At 49.1% G+C, this 17,174-nt stretch overlaps 1 protein-coding gene across 1 annotated transcript; it reads right to left on the reverse strand.

The window, feature by feature from the left end:
• Window positions 1-319: 319 nt before the first annotated feature.
• Window positions 320-3,245, reverse strand: LOC109770951 (probable isoaspartyl peptidase/L-asparaginase 2). The gene is made up of 2 exons (XM_020329664.4): window positions 2,693-3,245; window positions 320-1,178 (listed from the first exon to the last, which is right to left on the reverse strand). The coding sequence occupies exons 1-2, from the start codon at window positions 3,086-3,088 to the stop codon at window positions 573-575; spliced, it is 1,002 nt and encodes a 333-aa protein (XP_020185253.1). The 5' UTR covers window positions 3,089-3,245; the 3' UTR covers window positions 320-572.
• Window positions 3,246-17,174: the final 13,929 nt, after the last annotated feature.

Consider the following 17,174-nt stretch of genomic DNA (forward strand, 5'->3'; position numbering starts at 1 on the left):
GATTTCCATGATATATTTATATTTACTCGGTTTTGCTATTTCTGAGGTGTCTGAATTTTTTTCATGTGTTACTCATTTTTTTCGCCACGGCACAGCTCATCGGAGATCGTCGGAAATCTATATTAGGTTGAAGCCATGGCCACATTATCTATATTATTAGGGGCTGGGGGTCCAGGGGATCTACGAAGTTGTTTTTTAATATGGCAAGGATGCCGGGGCGACAGCCAGCATGGCGGTGGGAAGAAGTCATGGGGAGGGCAAGGCGGGGGGAGGGGGGCGGAGGCAGTCGGTTAAACCTATGTTGGCCGGCAGTTACACGTGAGGAAGAAGCCAAAGATTGAAGATGAACAATGTCAGTTTTGTTTACAGCCGTTGGATGAAGATAGACGGTCTAGAATTGAAGTGACTCATGGAACTTATTTTCAGGCACGTGGTGCATAGGCGGTCACATATTTATTATCCGGTAGCTCATGGTTATGAAGTAAGCAGTGCTACTACGGAGGATTCCTAGACTAGAACCAGATGGCAATCGCAGGATGGCCAAATGTATGTACACTCCCAGATGCACTTGCTCACTCCCAGATGCCGACCTCCATGAAGCCGTCCTCGCTGGCACAGCCCCGGAACATGCCGGTGCAGTTGAACCCGTAGGCAACCTCGCCGGTGCCGGACACGGCGATGAGCCCCGCGAACCCCTCGTCGAGCCGCTCCTTGACGCAGAAGTCCACGGCCTCCTGCAGCGGGAGCCCTTTATACTCCATGACGGCCGCCACGTCCCGCGCCAGCGTGGAGCGGATGATGGCCTCGCCCTCGCCAGTGCAAGACACGGCGCAGTGACCGCACGCGTAGGTGCCGGCGCCGATGAGCGGCGAGTCGCCGATGCGTCCCGTCATCTTGTTCATCAGCCCTCCCGTGGAGGTAGCCGCCGCCGTGAAGCCGTTAGAGTCCACCACCGCGCACCCCACCGTCTCCGGCGCGTAGATGCTGATGGGCAGCCCGTTCATCACCATGCCGTTGCTGCCGTGGCCCTCCACCGCCGCCGCCAGCGCGCTGCAGGTGTCGGCCCCGGCCAGCGGGATGCGGTAGTCGAAGAGGATGCTGTTGGCCTCCTTGGCGAGCTTGAGCATACTGACGTTCTCCTCCGTGATGAAGTAGCTGTTGTCCACAACCTCAAGACCCTACAAACAGATCAAGTTGGAAACCAAATCAGATCCACACATTCAAATAGTAAAATTGGGTTAACTGTCGATGCAAATTAGGTTAGCAAAGCCCCGAGATCTGCAGACAAAACGAGGGATTTTGTGGCAATCACGGAAACGGATCCAGTTGCCGTAACTCGATGGTATGGCGTCGACGACATATTCGTCAGCCGGGGAGCAAGTGGCCTGGTCCCGGCGCGGCGGCTGGCATGGACGGGGCACGACATCCGGCCTGGATTGCGTCCCGTGGCTGTCCGTCGCCCAGACGACGTGAGTGGTGCACAGGGGGAGGCGATGCCGTGCACACGTTTTCGCGCCAAAAACAGGGGAGCATGCAAGTAGAAACAGGGGTCCTACGGTTGTGTACAGTAACCATCATAGGTTCATGGATCTGACAAGAGACTCCTTCTATTTACTTCGATTAAAAAATTGTTCCCCGATCTTTAAAAAAAATGTACATCTTGTTTAATTTAGTATGAAATAGTGCCGACCACAAGAAAGAAAGTCGTGCGCATGCATCGAAGCATTTTCTTTTGCGCATGCGACAGGATGGATGCCTTTGGCGCGGCTGATGGCTAGCTAGCTGCACGATCTTGACTGAAAACTCTGAGGCTTAGTAGAATCAGGGGAAGACAAGTTTAAGTTGGTGGCGAGCTTGAAAAAAGAAAAGTGTTTTGGTTGGTGCGAGGCGGCTGTTGTCACCAAGAGACCAGGGGACGAAAGGGAGACACGCACGTGCAGGCGCATCAAAAGTGTTTTTTTTTCTCATTTTGTTAGGAAACCAGGGACATGAGGGTAAAACTATGGGGTGATTTTGTTAGGAAAATCACGGCCGTGCTAGCCAGTTTGGTTGCCTTGTTGTGCTAACCTAACTCTGTCTTTTTACCCGAAAGAAAAAAAACCTATCTCTGTCTTACTGTATTTTCGGTGGGAGCACGAAAAGATAGATAAGCATGTATCTAAAAAATGACATGCTTACGCAAAACGAAGCATGCAGATACGATACGGAACAAATTACATACCGAGCCTAAGCTACACCAAAATATCTTGGGAGCAATGGACTTGCAGGATCGAAGCAAGATGCGTCTCTGCAATGAACTGTCTTTCCCGTCCAAGCTTTGCTGCATGCAGCTGTGTTGGTGCTGTGTACACTATGTACAGAAAAGGTTCAGCTGGACAGGACAGATGGTGTGCCGCACCACACACGTCATCTGCACGTGTCGAGCGCACCCCAATTTCCAAGGGAAACTTTCCATGAAAAATTCCTGCTGCATGCCATACTACATCGTCCGTTTTGTCACGCTCCCCCATGCCAGGCGCATGGGATTCTTTTGATTAAAAATAGGATTACTGTGCAATAATTTCGGTTAATTAGATGAGCATGTTTTACGTCAGTTTCTTTGTTTCTTGGATACCATGCATGGAACATCATCAACGGAGGCTAATTAACCAGGATTGGGAAAGATCATGGCGTTAATTGATTGATGGATTACCTGCTCGCGCGCGAAATGCTCGGCGCCGTCGAAGGCGAGGTAGGAGTGGGGGGACTTGTCCATGACGCGGCGGGCGAGGGACACGGGGTTTTTAACGGTGGAGACGCCCGAGACGGCGCCGCAGCGGCGGCCGCGGCCGTCCATGATGCTGGCCTCCATCTCGACGGTGCCGGCGCGGGTGAGCGCGGAGCCGCGGCCGGAGTTGAAGCAGGGGTCCGTCTCCAGCTCCCGCACCACGGCCTCCACGACGTCCAGCGCCGTCGCACCAGCCCGCAGCAGGTCGACGCCGACCTGCAGGCACCGCGCCAGCACCCGCTTGGCCTCCTCCTGGCGGTGCTCCGGCAGGTTGGGGTCCACGCCCGCGCCGCCGTGGATGGCAATAGCCCAGCGCGCCATGCGTATGGACGTGTTCTTGGTGGTGCGGTGGTGTGTTGTGCTAGGCGATGGCTAAAGCTAAGGCTCTTGGATCGATCTCTCTGTGTGGCTACGGCTAGTTGATATGGTACTCTGTTCTTTGTTGGTTGTTGCTCTGTTGGTATGTCTGTGTTGGAGAAGAAGGCAGGGAAGGCGGGGTATTTATAGGGGACGGGAGGGGGTGGCTCTTCTCCGGATCCGAGACGGGCTGGTTCGCGATGCTGCGGGTTTTGGGAAGGGTATCACAGGTCCGGGAGCGGCCGTCACGCCGTAGTAGGGCCGGATTCTTCTCTCCGGCAGTGCTGGGCGGGATTTGGGGTTGCCGTCGGATTAGTTGCTGGTGTGTGGCCCGTAGACAAACAATAAAAAAACGGAATTTTTTGAGAGAAATAAAATAATTGGATTTGACAGCTGAATTTCCGAGGCTGCGTGATTTGGGTCCGGTTGATTCAGCACGACGCAGAGGCAGGGCATTTCGTTGGTACGAAGTATGATGTCTCTCCTATGACAAAACGAGCAACAACTCAGAAAATACATGCAAACGAGCAAGATTGCTTCGTGGTAAAAGTGAATACAAGTCAGCAGGAAGATTCAGTGCTCAGGTTTTTTTTTTTTGCGAGGCAGTGCCTCAGATAGTATGTACCGGTGAATTTACTCAATCTCGATAGTCCAGACCAGAACAGTGACGCTGACGCCATACTTCTGGTGCCAAATAATTCCATGCCACAAAATGACTACTCCCTCCGTTTCAAAACAGATGACCCAACTTTGTACTAACTTAGTACAAAGTTATTACAAAGTTGGATCATCTATTTTGGAATGGAGGGAGTAATATTTTTAAAACTACAAAATGATCAACTTGAACTACTCCAATAAGTCCAACAAAATATGCATTTAAGCACTACTGGTCCTGGAACAAAATATGCATTTAGAGTAACTCCAATAGGGCGACCCATTTCGTCCGCCTACGTCCGTCTGAATCGGCACGAACAAAAAAGGAGGCCCAACGCGCCGACCCAAACTCAACACGTCTGCTTCGCGTCCGCGCCGACGCATTTGCGGCCCATTGCAGCCGAAATGCGTCGGCGCGGAACGGACACCACACGCACCTTCTCGGTGTCCGCCGCGTCCCCACCTGGCGGTCGTCCAACTACCCGCGGTCAGCCTGGTCAGCTTAATTTATGACGAGTGGCGCCGGTCGTCATTCCTCGGCAACCGTACACATGTTGAATGTAGGCAAGCGGACGGGCGGGTTGTCATTTGAACATGGGGCAGCCGCATACTCCATGAAGCGGCGAGGGCAACACTCTCGACCGGCGCACTATTTCAATGCCGAAGCACGGTGAGAGGTCGTGTCGCTCTGAGCCGGCATGAATGCCACACTGGTGCTCTGGAGCGGCGCTGACCTTCTCGGACGGGAAAACGCGCGGGCGCATGAGGTTTTTTTGGTGAGGCGAGTAGTAAGGAGCGGACGTGGCAGGGATCCGAACGCCCGCAAAGCCCCCACCACAGTTTGTCCGGACCGGCCTACGAACAATAGACCTGTGTTTGATGGCAAAAATGTCTGGACCGCGCGTTCCGGACGATTACGGGTGGTTTGAGAGTGGGAGATGCACTAACAACGTTGCCGCTGGTGCTGGCGCAGAATATCCCGGATGGGCTGATTCCTGTGGAATCCAGACAAGCCAAACCGCAACAAGCTGGGGCGAATCAGCCACGAGATGCGCAGTCACTCATGTCACGCGACGATAGCGATGGAATCTTTGTGCCCAAGCTCTCGTTTTATGGAATTAAATTATCACCGAATCTCGTGAGGGCGCCATGAAGATTCCACTGCGGAAATCGCTGTCACTTCCGTTTTAAAAATCAGGATTAACTTTCTTGTCGATGATCCCGTGAACTTCGATGGATCTTCCGGTACATTTACTGGGCAAAATTGCCGTGGGGATCACACCATATCACCCGCGAAGGAATTGCCAAAATCTGTAAGATCGCAAGCCCTCAAATTAAGGGCAGATATGAGTAGCATCTGCAGGAATTACTTGTTGGAAGATTCACGTATAACTATGCCCGCATGACGAGCAGAGGAAGTTTCAAGCATCTTATCTTTTCGACGTGACGAGCAGTGGAAAACAATGCGTTCCATGTGCCGGTACAAATTTTTTTGCGCGAAACATCGTTGTTTCTGACGCTATCAGCCACAGGGCATGGAGTGCCGACAGGGTATATTTCACATTCATCGCTCGACACCTGGGCACCGGTTTTACCACCCGCCACCCGAAGCCGAGATAATTTCAGACCAGAAGAATCTATGACGCACTTGCGTCACTTTCGACCCAACCGAGGAGGGTGACGCGCACGGACACGGTCACAAACCACAAACAGCACTCCCCAGCTCCCCGGAGCAATCAGATGAGATGATGCACGCACCTGCCGACTGCCGGACAAAGTTAAGTTAACCCGGCCCCGGCTCACACAAAAGTTAACCCACGATCGATGGAATCCAAGTTGCTAGTGCTCGCTGATCCACCATGTTAATTTCTACCGTTTAATCCTTCTTTATCACAACAAAAAGAATACTTTTATTTTGCGGGCAAACAAAAAGAATACTAATACTGTTGCAGTCAAGGCTTAGCTAGTCAGGCAAGCGAAATTGCATGCGCACACCTTCAACAGAGAAACAAAGGAGGCGAAAGGGAGATGCACGATCATGCGTGCCGATTTTTTATTTCTTTCCACGATTGATGCCATGCCCGAGGTTAATTAGCAAGTGAATCTCTCATAATCAATCGCACTTGCTACAAGTCAAGTATGCTTTGGATATCCCCTTTATATGCAGGATTTGCAGTTTCTCCGCAATATGCAAAGAGTATCTTCCAGGATTAAGTCTTCAAGATCCTTTTGAAACGGGGAATCAAGTGGGTGCTAAAATAGCCATACATTCACATCAATGTTAGGCGCATGCAGGACGGCTTCACTTTGTTAACCGTTGCTTTCAAAGCCTTTCAGATCTCCAACGATGGAAGAAGCTCCATCAACATGGTACCTGTGTTCGATTGGAACACTGCACCAATAGTACGTGCAACAATTTTATTTGTCTAAAGATGGTGCTAAGATTTAGAGAGCGGCGATGGTAAGGACGGGCTCGCACGCTCCTGCTAGTTGGACGAGCGATCCGACGACACGTCGCGTACTGCATTTAATGCGCTCGTATAAATACAGCCGTGAAAACAGTGTTGTGCAAAGCCGAAGCCGATGACGGATAAGTAGCGGTCCATGGTTACACTGTTCCGTTGGTACAGGTCTCTTGTCACGGTACAGAACGACGAATGACAACTGCGCCGAGGCGGGCAGCTGCTGCGAGTCATCGACCAAAGTCGTCCATGGATCCACCACCGACGTCGACGACGACCCCAACCCATCAAAGTGGGCAAGGCTTCATGAATAAAAAACTTTGGTCCGTGGTTACTACTGACAAGCTGAAGTTACAGCCGCCTCGAGGAGTAAAAAAGCCCGGATTATCCTAGTTGTTTGTGTTAAGAGTAGTCGGCTAGTAGTTTGTATGGAAAAATAAAAGTAGCGTCCGCGTTAGGATAAAATATTTGTGCTCCCAGTGTTATGCTAGTAGGTTTGTACGTAAACATAAAATTAGGATCCGCGAGATGCACATTTTTGCTTTCGCGAGAGGCACGACCATGACTCTCGAAAACGAAAAAAATACGTGTTTTCTGTTTTTTTTCTCTGCTAGAGGCACGGTTTTACTTCCGCGAGAGTCACGGTTTTGCTTTCACGAAAGGCACGGCCGTGTCTCTCGAAAACGAAAGAAACGTGTTTTTTTCTTTCATGAGAGGCACGGTTTTGTTCTCGCGAGAGGCATGGTTGTGCTTCCGCGAGAGGCACAACCATGCCTTCTCGGAAACAGGAAAAAAATATGTTTTCTGTCCTTTTCTTTCTTTCGCGAGAGGCACGATTTTGCTTTCGCGAGAGGCACGGTTGTGATTTCGCGAGAGGCACGGTCGTGCCTCTTTCGCAAAGGGAAAAAATCGTGCTCCCGGTTCGGCTTTTCGTCTGGTTTTTTCGTCTATTTTTTCGTAAAAAAAAGTTCGTCAAAACGCATTAACATGGGATGTAGTTTTAAAGATCTCGACACGATAAATCCAACGGTGAAAACAGTTCGAGATTTAGACGCACGGCTTAAGAGATAAAACATTTTGAATAAACAAATGTAAAAAAAAAGAAAACTACCTGGTTGCGACAAGTGGCACACATGGAGCGCGTCACTTGTCACCACCTGGGAAGGTGGGAGTCTTTGCGAGGAGTACTCCTCAATTAGTGATTTCGGACCGTGTAATCTGTTCTAATATCCATAGCACGGCCCATTAACGCGGCAAACCACATATAATAAGCCTACTTTTTTTTATTTTTTTGCGAAGTAATAAGCCTACATTTATGCAATGAGGGTTACTTTTTCATGGTGTCTTTTTATAAATGCCAAAATATTTCAAATGACAACATTTGTGTTCTTCTCAACACCCAAATGCTGCATACAAAAGTGTAGGGGCAAATACTACACATTTTTGCCTATGAAAAAAAAGCAAATGTTACAAAAAAATGTCTCTCTGAGTTTGTTTTTTCACCAGCAAAAAACCACCGTACTATATCACTTGGAAATTTTGATAGATGCTTCTTGCACTAAAAGGAACATGTACAACACATGACAGATTTTTTTTGCTCAATATTTACACTGCACACTGCACTCTCGTGCACGCAAACGCCGTAAGTAGGATATTTTGTGATTGCCATGAAAATAGTTACAAACCATCGACATTTTTTTTCGCGTGTAGACTTACTGGATCTGCTAAAAACGATTTTGTTGGATAACTAATAAACAATTACACTAATTTACCGGCAAAAGGTTGAGCACCCTACTTGCACTTCACCAGAACACTCCCACACGGCCCCTCGCGCTAATATAAAAAATAAAATAAAAATGATGTTGGCAAACGGGGAGCACATTAAGCACGGCATTAGCTGTGTTGCCCTGCGTGTCCATCCCACGCGGTTCTTCTCAGCGACGCCTCGACACGTCACACGTGCATGCCTTTCCCCTTTCTGCCCCTTCCTCCAGCCCGCGCCGTCGATACAAATGAGGCAACAAAAAAGAGCGCGACCTGAAAGTCTTCGTACTCTGTGTGAGCACGCTGGAATTATCTCGCTGCAGCTGGGCCTTTTTCCCAGGCACCCCACGTTAACTACATCTGGTGGGCCGCCCATTCAAATGAAACAACAAACAAACGGGCCGCAGGAAACCCCGTCAACACGGGCGTCAGTCACCAACGTAGGCTACCACGGCGCCGTCATGTACACGCATTAACTATACCCTCGTCTGCCAGCTGCAACACCACGGAGGTCCCGCATCCCAAGGGCGAACGAACGTGAGACGATACAGAGAGCGCGCGAGCTCGTCCACGCCGAGTAAGATTTAACGGTATTATGTCTCGCTCGAATCTGGTCGGTATCATTTCACAACTTTTTGAAAAAAAAAGATTCCTTGCCAATTTACGTTACCACGTGTCAGCCAAAATTGGCTCAAGGAAACTAAACTATTTATATGTCGAGAGCCAACCAGGGCAAGGGGTGACGGTGTAATACACCGGGGGTAGCTTATCGAAAGGGGGAGACCTGCCATGAGGTCCATGAGGCCCACAAGGATCTAGCGTCAAGGAGGGGACTGGAGGATTGAGTGAGCACCCAGAGACCACCTTGGCCCCAAGCCAACATGGCGGCGGCCATAGGCTTATCACTGACACACCTAAGCTGACACGTCGGTGATGACCCTCATTAGTGATGCGTGGCCAGTGGCCGGTCAGTGACGAGGGGTGAGTAGTATGTTGATTTGTAGTAGTGCATATGCCTCTCCTCTCTTCTACCATGGTCGCACCCGACCCTCGCCTAGCTCCGTCGTGGTCTTGGCCTCATAATGCCAACACCACCGACACAAACCCCTCCAGCCATCCTCTTCACCCTGACACACCGTGATACATCCAACTCCTCCTGTGATAACCCTTGCCCTCTACGTGTTCAACAAAATGGCCAAGCTTTCTTTATTCTTTTGTAGGCAAACAATGGATTCATCAGATGAGGAGTTGAGAATAATGAGTATGACTAATTCATTCGAAAAGAGTTTGTTGATTCGTAGGATGATGGGTTCATGATGATGATCAGCATGTAGGAGGAAATGAAGAAGGAAGTGGAGCATATTCTGAACTTCAAGGGTTCGGTCAAGGTGAGGAGAACTGTACACCTGGATAGGATCGCTGGCTCACAGCTGCTCTATGATGACTACTTCCAACTCGAATCAACCCTTGTTATTGCTTGTGGTGGATGGTTTTTTCGGCATCGCTTCCCGAGGAACTAACCTTTATTATTGCGTGTGGTGGACGGTGTGGAGGCACATCATCCCTACTCTAGTCTCAGGAAGGATTGATACAGACAACTTTGGTTCTCTCCTTTGCAGAAATGCACAACTGCTCTCAAAATCCTTGCATTAGGTACTGCCTCGGATGCGTGGTTGAGATTTTCTAGATGGGAGAGAGCACATGTCTTGAGGACACTGTCAAGTTTGCCCGAGCCGTGGTAAAGGTGCTTGGATCAGAGTACCTGAGAGAACCAACTGTTGAAGACACAGAAAGGTTGATGGAAATTGCAGCGGCAAGAGGTTTTCCAGGTATGCTCGGTTCAGTTGATTGCATGCACTGCAATGAAAAAACTGCCCCAGAGGTTTGCGCGGGGAGCCATGGTTCTAAATAGCGGATAGTGGGCTGGTACCGTATTGGGGTCCGCATAGCGGAATGCGAATAGCGGGCAATATTGTGGGCTCTATGTCCATGTAGCGGATTTGTAAAAACACTATATTATTTTGTATGTTTTGAGATCATTAACAAAAATTAATGACATTTAATTTGAGCTATAGCGGAAACTATTGCGGTCGCAAAAGCAGCCGCCATCTCCACTATTTGAAACTATGGGTAGTACCAAGGTTACACCAAAGAGGCCACCATCATACTCGAAGGAGTGACATCAAAGGACTTTCTGGATTTGGCATGCGTTCTTTGGGATGTATCATTCTCACAACGACATCAATGTGCTCCAACGATCTTTGCTGTTCAAGAGATTATGTGGAGGGATGCTCCGGCGTGCAACTAAATGGTCAACAAACACAAGTGCAACATGGGGTACTAGCTTGCTGATGGTATTTATCCTCAGGGCGACGTTGGTCAAGACCATGATCGATCCCCACGGCAACAAATAATGCCACTTTGCAAGAATGCAAGAAGCGTCTAAGAAGAATGTGGAGAAGGCATTCAGAGTCCTCCAAGCTGACTCGGTATTGTTCGTGAAGCTACAACGATGTGAGAATCAGAGATATTGTGGCAGCTGATGACTTGTTAGGTCATTTTTCATAACATGATTGTCAAGGATGAGGGTGAAGGGGCACCCCGAATGCATCATTTTGAGAAGCCCGGAGTACATGTTCGCCTCCCGGAACAAGATGCAGAGCATATTGCAAACTTTCTAGAGATCCATTGGAATCTCTGAGGTCAAAACGCGCATGTGCAACTACTTAATGATCTTGTGGGGCATATGTGAACCCACAATGAAAATTAAGAAATTTAATGTTTGAATTATGCACTCGTAAAAGTTCATCAGAAGTACAAAGCATCTCAAATTAATAAAACTTGCATTGACGTTCCTAGACCATCAAAAGACCACTATCGCCACTAGAATAAGACGATGCCACGCTGTTATCGCCGCTCACTTTATCGTAGCCGGCTTGATTTTGTTGATGACAACTCGGATATTGTTGTGCATGTGCTCCTTAGAGCATCTACAACGGGATATGTCAAATATGGCCCCTCAAACGCCCGCGAACGCGTCTGCGGGCAGTGACCGGGCACGCCTCAAATTTCATGAGTTGCATCCGGACATCTTATACTAGATTCTTAAATCCATACAAAGATATGCAAACGAAATAAACCTACGTACTACATCGATCACCTAGCTACTCCTCGTCAGAGATATCGACGATCTCCGTGCCCGGCTCCTCCGACGCCTCCGCTTCGGCCTCCTCCTCCTCTATCTCCGCGTCGAGTTCGGCGAAGAGTGCGTCGGACGCCGCCTGCTCCTGCCGGAGGAACTTCCGGTTGGCCTCCACATATGTCTTATCCTGGATGGACTCCAGGATGGTCTGCTGCTTCGCCCTCTCCTTCGATTGGGTGACGGCGAACTTCGCCTCCGCCTGCTCCATGTTGAAGCCCAACAACTCTGGCTCCGGCTGCTTCCGCCTTCTCTGCCTCCTCCACCTCCATTGAAGCCAGCTCCTCTCCCTCCTCTTCCCTCTGCCGCTCCTCCTCCTCCGGCTCTGGCGAGTCCGGAGGAAGCCCGGCAGCGATGCAGGCAGCGCACGTAGCTTATCTCGCCCGGATCTCCTGCTGGATCTCGTACCGGTGCTCCACCGTGATCATTGCGTAGTAGGTGACCTTCCTACGGACCATGGCGGAGCGCCGGAGCATGGGCAGAGCGCCGTAGCAGGAGAGGGAGAAGGTGGATGGGCTCAGACTGGCAGCGCAAAGAGGGGTAGGTGGGTGGGCTGGGGTTGCGGGACGCCAGCCGGCTTAAATAGGCGGATTTGGTCTCGGACGACGAGCCGGAGCGGCGCCACCTTATATTAAAACCGTTGTAACTTTTAATCCGTGCATCCGATGAAAACGTGCCTTATATGAATGTTGTGCATTACGTGTTCTACGCAATGGAAGCATTTTCATCTATGTTAGGATCAATTTGCTTGATGAAAACCCTGTTGCAAAAGTGCATCATAATATAACTGACATAATCTGTTAAAACTTACAAACTTGGCATGATGATAGCCATTGACCTATAGCTCTTATGCATTTGTATCCTACATGAATTTTGCACTACATAATGTGTACTTTCATGCCATGCCTATGCTTGCCATGTTAATCATCTTTAGCATGTTCATTTCTTGCATCTAAGTGACTAACATGATATAAGTGAACTTCTGTTACAGAAAGTTGCATTTTGTAAGACCCAAGTAATCCTGACATCATATGAATATGATCTAATCTATAATACCTAAATAGTTGATCCCCACTACTATGAATTCTCTCAACATGCATGATGTCCACCTCAACAATTCTGCCACCTCACCACTACCACCAACATGCCGCATGCACAATATTTGTTCTATTAAGCTGTGAGTATTTCTTATATTAAAAAAACAACATCAACCATAGATAACCCACTATTCCAAGTTTCCAACCGACCCAGATGGTTTATCTTCCCTGTTGCCATATCTGCTCCCATAATAGAAGCTCTGTTGCACGTACCCAATTATAATTGATGTTTGACGCTCCATATCTCTTAATCTCCGACAGGGTTCCATTTTCTGTTCGTCTTCCCCGGCAAATCCACTATTCGTCTTCTCCATATATGACAACTAAGCGGCCATTTGGAGACGCCTTGCCTCCTACGAGCATCTTCTCCCTCCCATGTGTATAACAGAAGAACCTTCATCCTTGCCTTTTAATCTCCTCTGCCTCTCTGATCTCTCCCGTCACAGGAGTTAAGATTGCTACAGCTACCACTCCAGTCTCTAGATCTGCGCCGGTGTCAGCTATTTGCAGGCTCGATATTACGTTTCTTATGGGTTTGGCGGGTAGGCATTGGCCTTATTGTCTGAATCGTTAGGAAACACATACAACGACAACATTTGGTTTTTTGCCGTCCTCGTGTGTTTGATGGCATCTTTATTCCACCATGTAGCGTGTCACTACCTGGTTTCTTTTGTGAGCAAAAGAACAACTGAGCCAATTGAAATCTCAATAAGGTAATATGAGATCTGTGCCACTTCGGGGCCGAGATTCATATGGCCATTGGTCAACCTTGAGTACAGAGCTATTGATCAAGGCATAATTGTCATGGCTCTTTGTACTTAACGTTTTCATGACAATGGATCATACTGGATGGTTGTACAACATCAAAGCTTACAGGTACGTTGAACCTGATTGATGCCTTCTTTCTAAATTGTTATTTTGATGGGTATACATCCTAGGACCATTTAGATCAATTGTTAATCGAAGCATCTATTTGTTCGTCCTATTCACTTCACTAAGAAGTCATGGTCGAGCATGAATCGTTGGTTGTTCAATATGCTTTTATCCTATATCAGCATGGATTTTTTTAAATCCTTTCCAAACCTTTAGATAATCTTTTGTTATGTTCCTTTTTCAGATACATGCATAGTCGCCGTCGTCCACCATGATGAACATCCAGTACAAATACTACTGACAACCTATGCTGCCGACATCACTTATCATCAAAAGGATCGTGTTCAGTTTTAAAATATGAATACTTTGCTCTCCGGATCAAATTACACGATGTAGCATTAAGAAATAAGAAAAAGGTATGCTGTAGAATCCATTAATTATGTTAATCATTTATGCATCTTATATTACAGAAACTTTCCACAGCAACGCGCGGGGTGTCATCTAGTTATGAAAGTTAGAAAATGTTATCTCTACTTTAAGTCCATGTCATTTTCATACCCACTAAATACATGCATCACTATGTTTTGAAACACTAAAGTGGCTAAGGCAATGTTATGCCATATTGACACTTATTAATTTCACCAGGTTCATGTATATCATCAGAACTTTGCAAACATTTTGTCCATTTTACCGCCGCGCGCGCCTGCAGGTCCACCACCAACAACAGCAACAAGCCCTCCGCTGAAAGGTAGGGGAATCTCGCTTGAATTCTGGCCGGTCCCGGCCGGCCGACCGGCAGATCGATGGAGCCGGCGGCCGACCACGCCGGGCAACGGACAGCCGTTGATCATGTGACTTGCATGCATGCATGCTCGATCGATTAGTAGATGGTAAAGAAGAAAGAGGATGCGTCCAGCACTAGCTCCTTGTCTGCCTGCGCTGCAGTTCGTTCAGGGAATCCCAAGGCGCAGGGCTGCCTAGCTTGGCGTAGGATCGTCCTGTCTTTCGGCGCAATTGTGGCACGGCCGACGGCACAGGCTGTTGCTTAATTGGAGCCCACCACAGTACATCGTCTCGAGTTAGCATAGCACGGCGAGTCAGCCAAGTTGTTTGTTTAACTGGTCGACCGAGCTCGTGCGGTCGTGCAGTGGTCATGACCAATTCGTTTGGAAGTTGTGCAAAAAAAATTAGGGTGATACGTACAGTCGCTGTCTTGTTTATGTTTTCTCCGCAGATCTGGTGCGCGGCATGGAACTCAAAAAGAAAAACAGGTTTGTAGTGTCAAGTAGTGCCGTCTTCTGTATTTGTGTTTATGTTAAACTAGCAGTAGTGCCGTCTTCTGCAGTTTCCCATGTTTTAAAGTACTGCCGACGAAAACCATCCTGAGTCTGAATGGAACCTTTATTAGATTGAATACAATACTCTACGGAGCGGCAGTTTGTCTTGTCTCTTTCCTCCGGAGAATTAGGATCTGGAATGGTGCACGGCCGCTTAGCTTATCTACTGTAGTGTACTGGTTGCCAAATATATCCGTCCTCAACTCCTCATCAACGGTAAAAGAACGCAAATCATTTTTCCCTTTGCTTCCGTGGCTACGGCAAACTCGTCCCGCTCCCCTCTGCCTGCTGGTCTGTTTAGTTTTTTTTGAAATGAAGGATTTCCCCCGGTCTCTGCATCAGCATGATGCACACAACCATCTTTGTTAATTATTCACAGAGCCTCACAAAATTAATACAAGGATCAATCCAAATCACCTTCTAGACGAACAAAGTCGCCACACCTACAAGTATACAGATGTGCCCTGCCCGCATAACAGACACCATCTAATCAAGTGGCCTAAAGTCCAGCCGGTCTAGGCATCCCATAATATGCACCGCATGCGCACGCTCTAGGATCCGCTGCTACCATCTTCCGCCATCCTGTCTTCATGAGGAATCACTACATAGATCTTGCCAGTCATATCTACCGTCGATGTCACCACGATGCCAGACAGTGCCACCACCCTACACTTATCCATGAACACAGTTCCATCGCCGAGACCCCGATGCGCCACGCCGCCAAGACACGTCATCGCCGACGCGGTAGATGCCACACCGCCACCACCTCCGGCACTAGGAACCATCCGTGCTCACTGCGCACACCATCCATCTTAATGCCCGAAACAACGCCTCCAAGGAGGTGACGACGCCATGGCGCCGCCGCCGCCGCCCATTCACGGCGAACTAGGGTTTTCACCTGGGCAAAGAGGGAGGAGGGAGCAGGGTGGAGTTGACCTCGCCGTCGCCAGCAAGGAGGGGGATGACGCTGGAGCGCCATCAACGACATGGCCGCCACCGTAAGCCATAGGTTTCCCCTGAACAAGCTCCCACCCTGGCACCCATCAAGCCCGCCTCCAACACTTTCGAGCATGGACGCCGGAGATCTGGACCACCCGATGGGGAGATCCGCCTCGGATCTAACGAGAGGGGCACGAGGAACCGCCTCATGCCAGGAGCGCCATCCACCGGTACCCCGTTGCTCAAGCAGCCAAGGAAGTCCGGCCTACCGCGCCGACGAACGGCCACCGCTGGCGGATGGACGTCGTCCTCACCAATGGAGGCCGCCGCCTCAGATCCAAGCACTCACCCGAGGCATGGGATCAGCCGAAGGGCTCGCCGTCCCCTTCACTGGCGGCAGCAAGGCAAGCCGGCAACCCCCTCTAGAGGTGACGAGGGAGAGAACGAGGGGACGAAGAGCCGCCGGAGGGCAAGGCTTTGGCGCCTCCCGAGTCGCCCGTGATGGAGCGATGCGGGGGCAATCCGTTTTTTGCGGGGAGTCTGTTCTGTTCTTGTCAAATATATTTGAGAATCTGCTGGTTTGTTTAGTAGTTTAGGTTATGTTTTTTTTTATAGTCCTCGCAGGTGTGGCGCTCGGGCGATTAGCAACACTTTTTTTCTTCAAGTTTGCCTTTCGGGCTCCGCCTCTCCTCGAGTTCGTCCATCCGAGTGTAGTCGTCAGAGCTCCAACATAGATTATTGTCATCTCTTTGCGGTGGCGAGGTTAGGATTTCTTGTCGTCGTACGGGCGCAATGGCTAGACTTTATGTTAGGTGCTTCAGATCTATTCAAGGTTCAGCGGCGACAATTGTGGCTTTAAGTGTTGGTCCTTAGGGCACGTACGTGCACGAAGACTTTTCCAACTGCCATCGACAAGGTCAACGCTGCTCCGGTAGGTGAACAACGTCAGCGACGCGTCGACGACCTGTTCTGGCGTTGATAATGATCATTCAATGGTGTATGGACCTCAATGTGATTTTTAATATATTTGAGGTGCTTTATATTTGATGAACTTTTATAACAGATCCTGATCTTTAGAAAAGAAATCCATCCTTATATTCGCTTCACTAGTCATCATCATCATTATTTAAATACGAGCGTGTTAGGGTAACGCATGGTTGATGGATTGCTAATTGAGTTCCCACATCCTCATCCCCAGCCATGTCATCTCTCTCCCGTGACGCCTGCTCCACGTCCAGAACCCGATCGGACCGACGAGTCACCGCTCCAGATATACCGCACGGAAGCAACAAGGCCGAGGTTTAACATGCGCGCATTGCCATTGTTGAGCTGTACCTCAAATCTGGTTCACGCTCATCTGTGATGTCATAAGCCTAGCTTCTTGCTGATGGTTGACCTAACGGAATAGACTAGCACTAACATGCATGCGCGATCGGACCTGGCTAGTTAGCTCCTCCTGGCCACGGTTGACATTGTCGCAGCACACAAAAACTTAGTCCTATAGCTAGCAGATTAATTTAGGAGATATCTGATCTGATCATCTGATAGATGGCACCGGCGTGGCAGCTAGTCTCGCCATGCATGCATGACCGGTCTGGAGCCAATCCATGATGCCGTGGCCAAGTGCAAGTTGAGATGTAATGTTATCTCCAGATTAAGCTTATCTCCCGCACCGCCATTGATCAATGGGTGAGTTAGCATGCTTAGGCCCTGTACAATGCAAGG

Source organism: Aegilops tauschii, chromosome 2 (assembly GCF_002575655.3).
Source record: "Aegilops tauschii subsp. strangulata cultivar AL8/78 chromosome 2, Aet v6.0, whole genome shotgun sequence".
NCBI lineage: Eukaryota > Viridiplantae > Streptophyta > Magnoliopsida > Poales > Poaceae > Aegilops > Aegilops tauschii.

Coding starts and splice junctions, on each gene's coding strand:
- LOC109770951 (XM_020329664.4), bottom strand. CDS start 3,088: ATGGCGCGCTGGGCTATTGCCATCCACGGCGGCGCGGGCGTGGACCCC. Junction 1,179..2,692: donor AGCATTTCGCGCGCGAGCAG/GTAATCCATCAA, acceptor ATCTGTTTGTAG/GGTCTTGAGGTTGTGGACAA.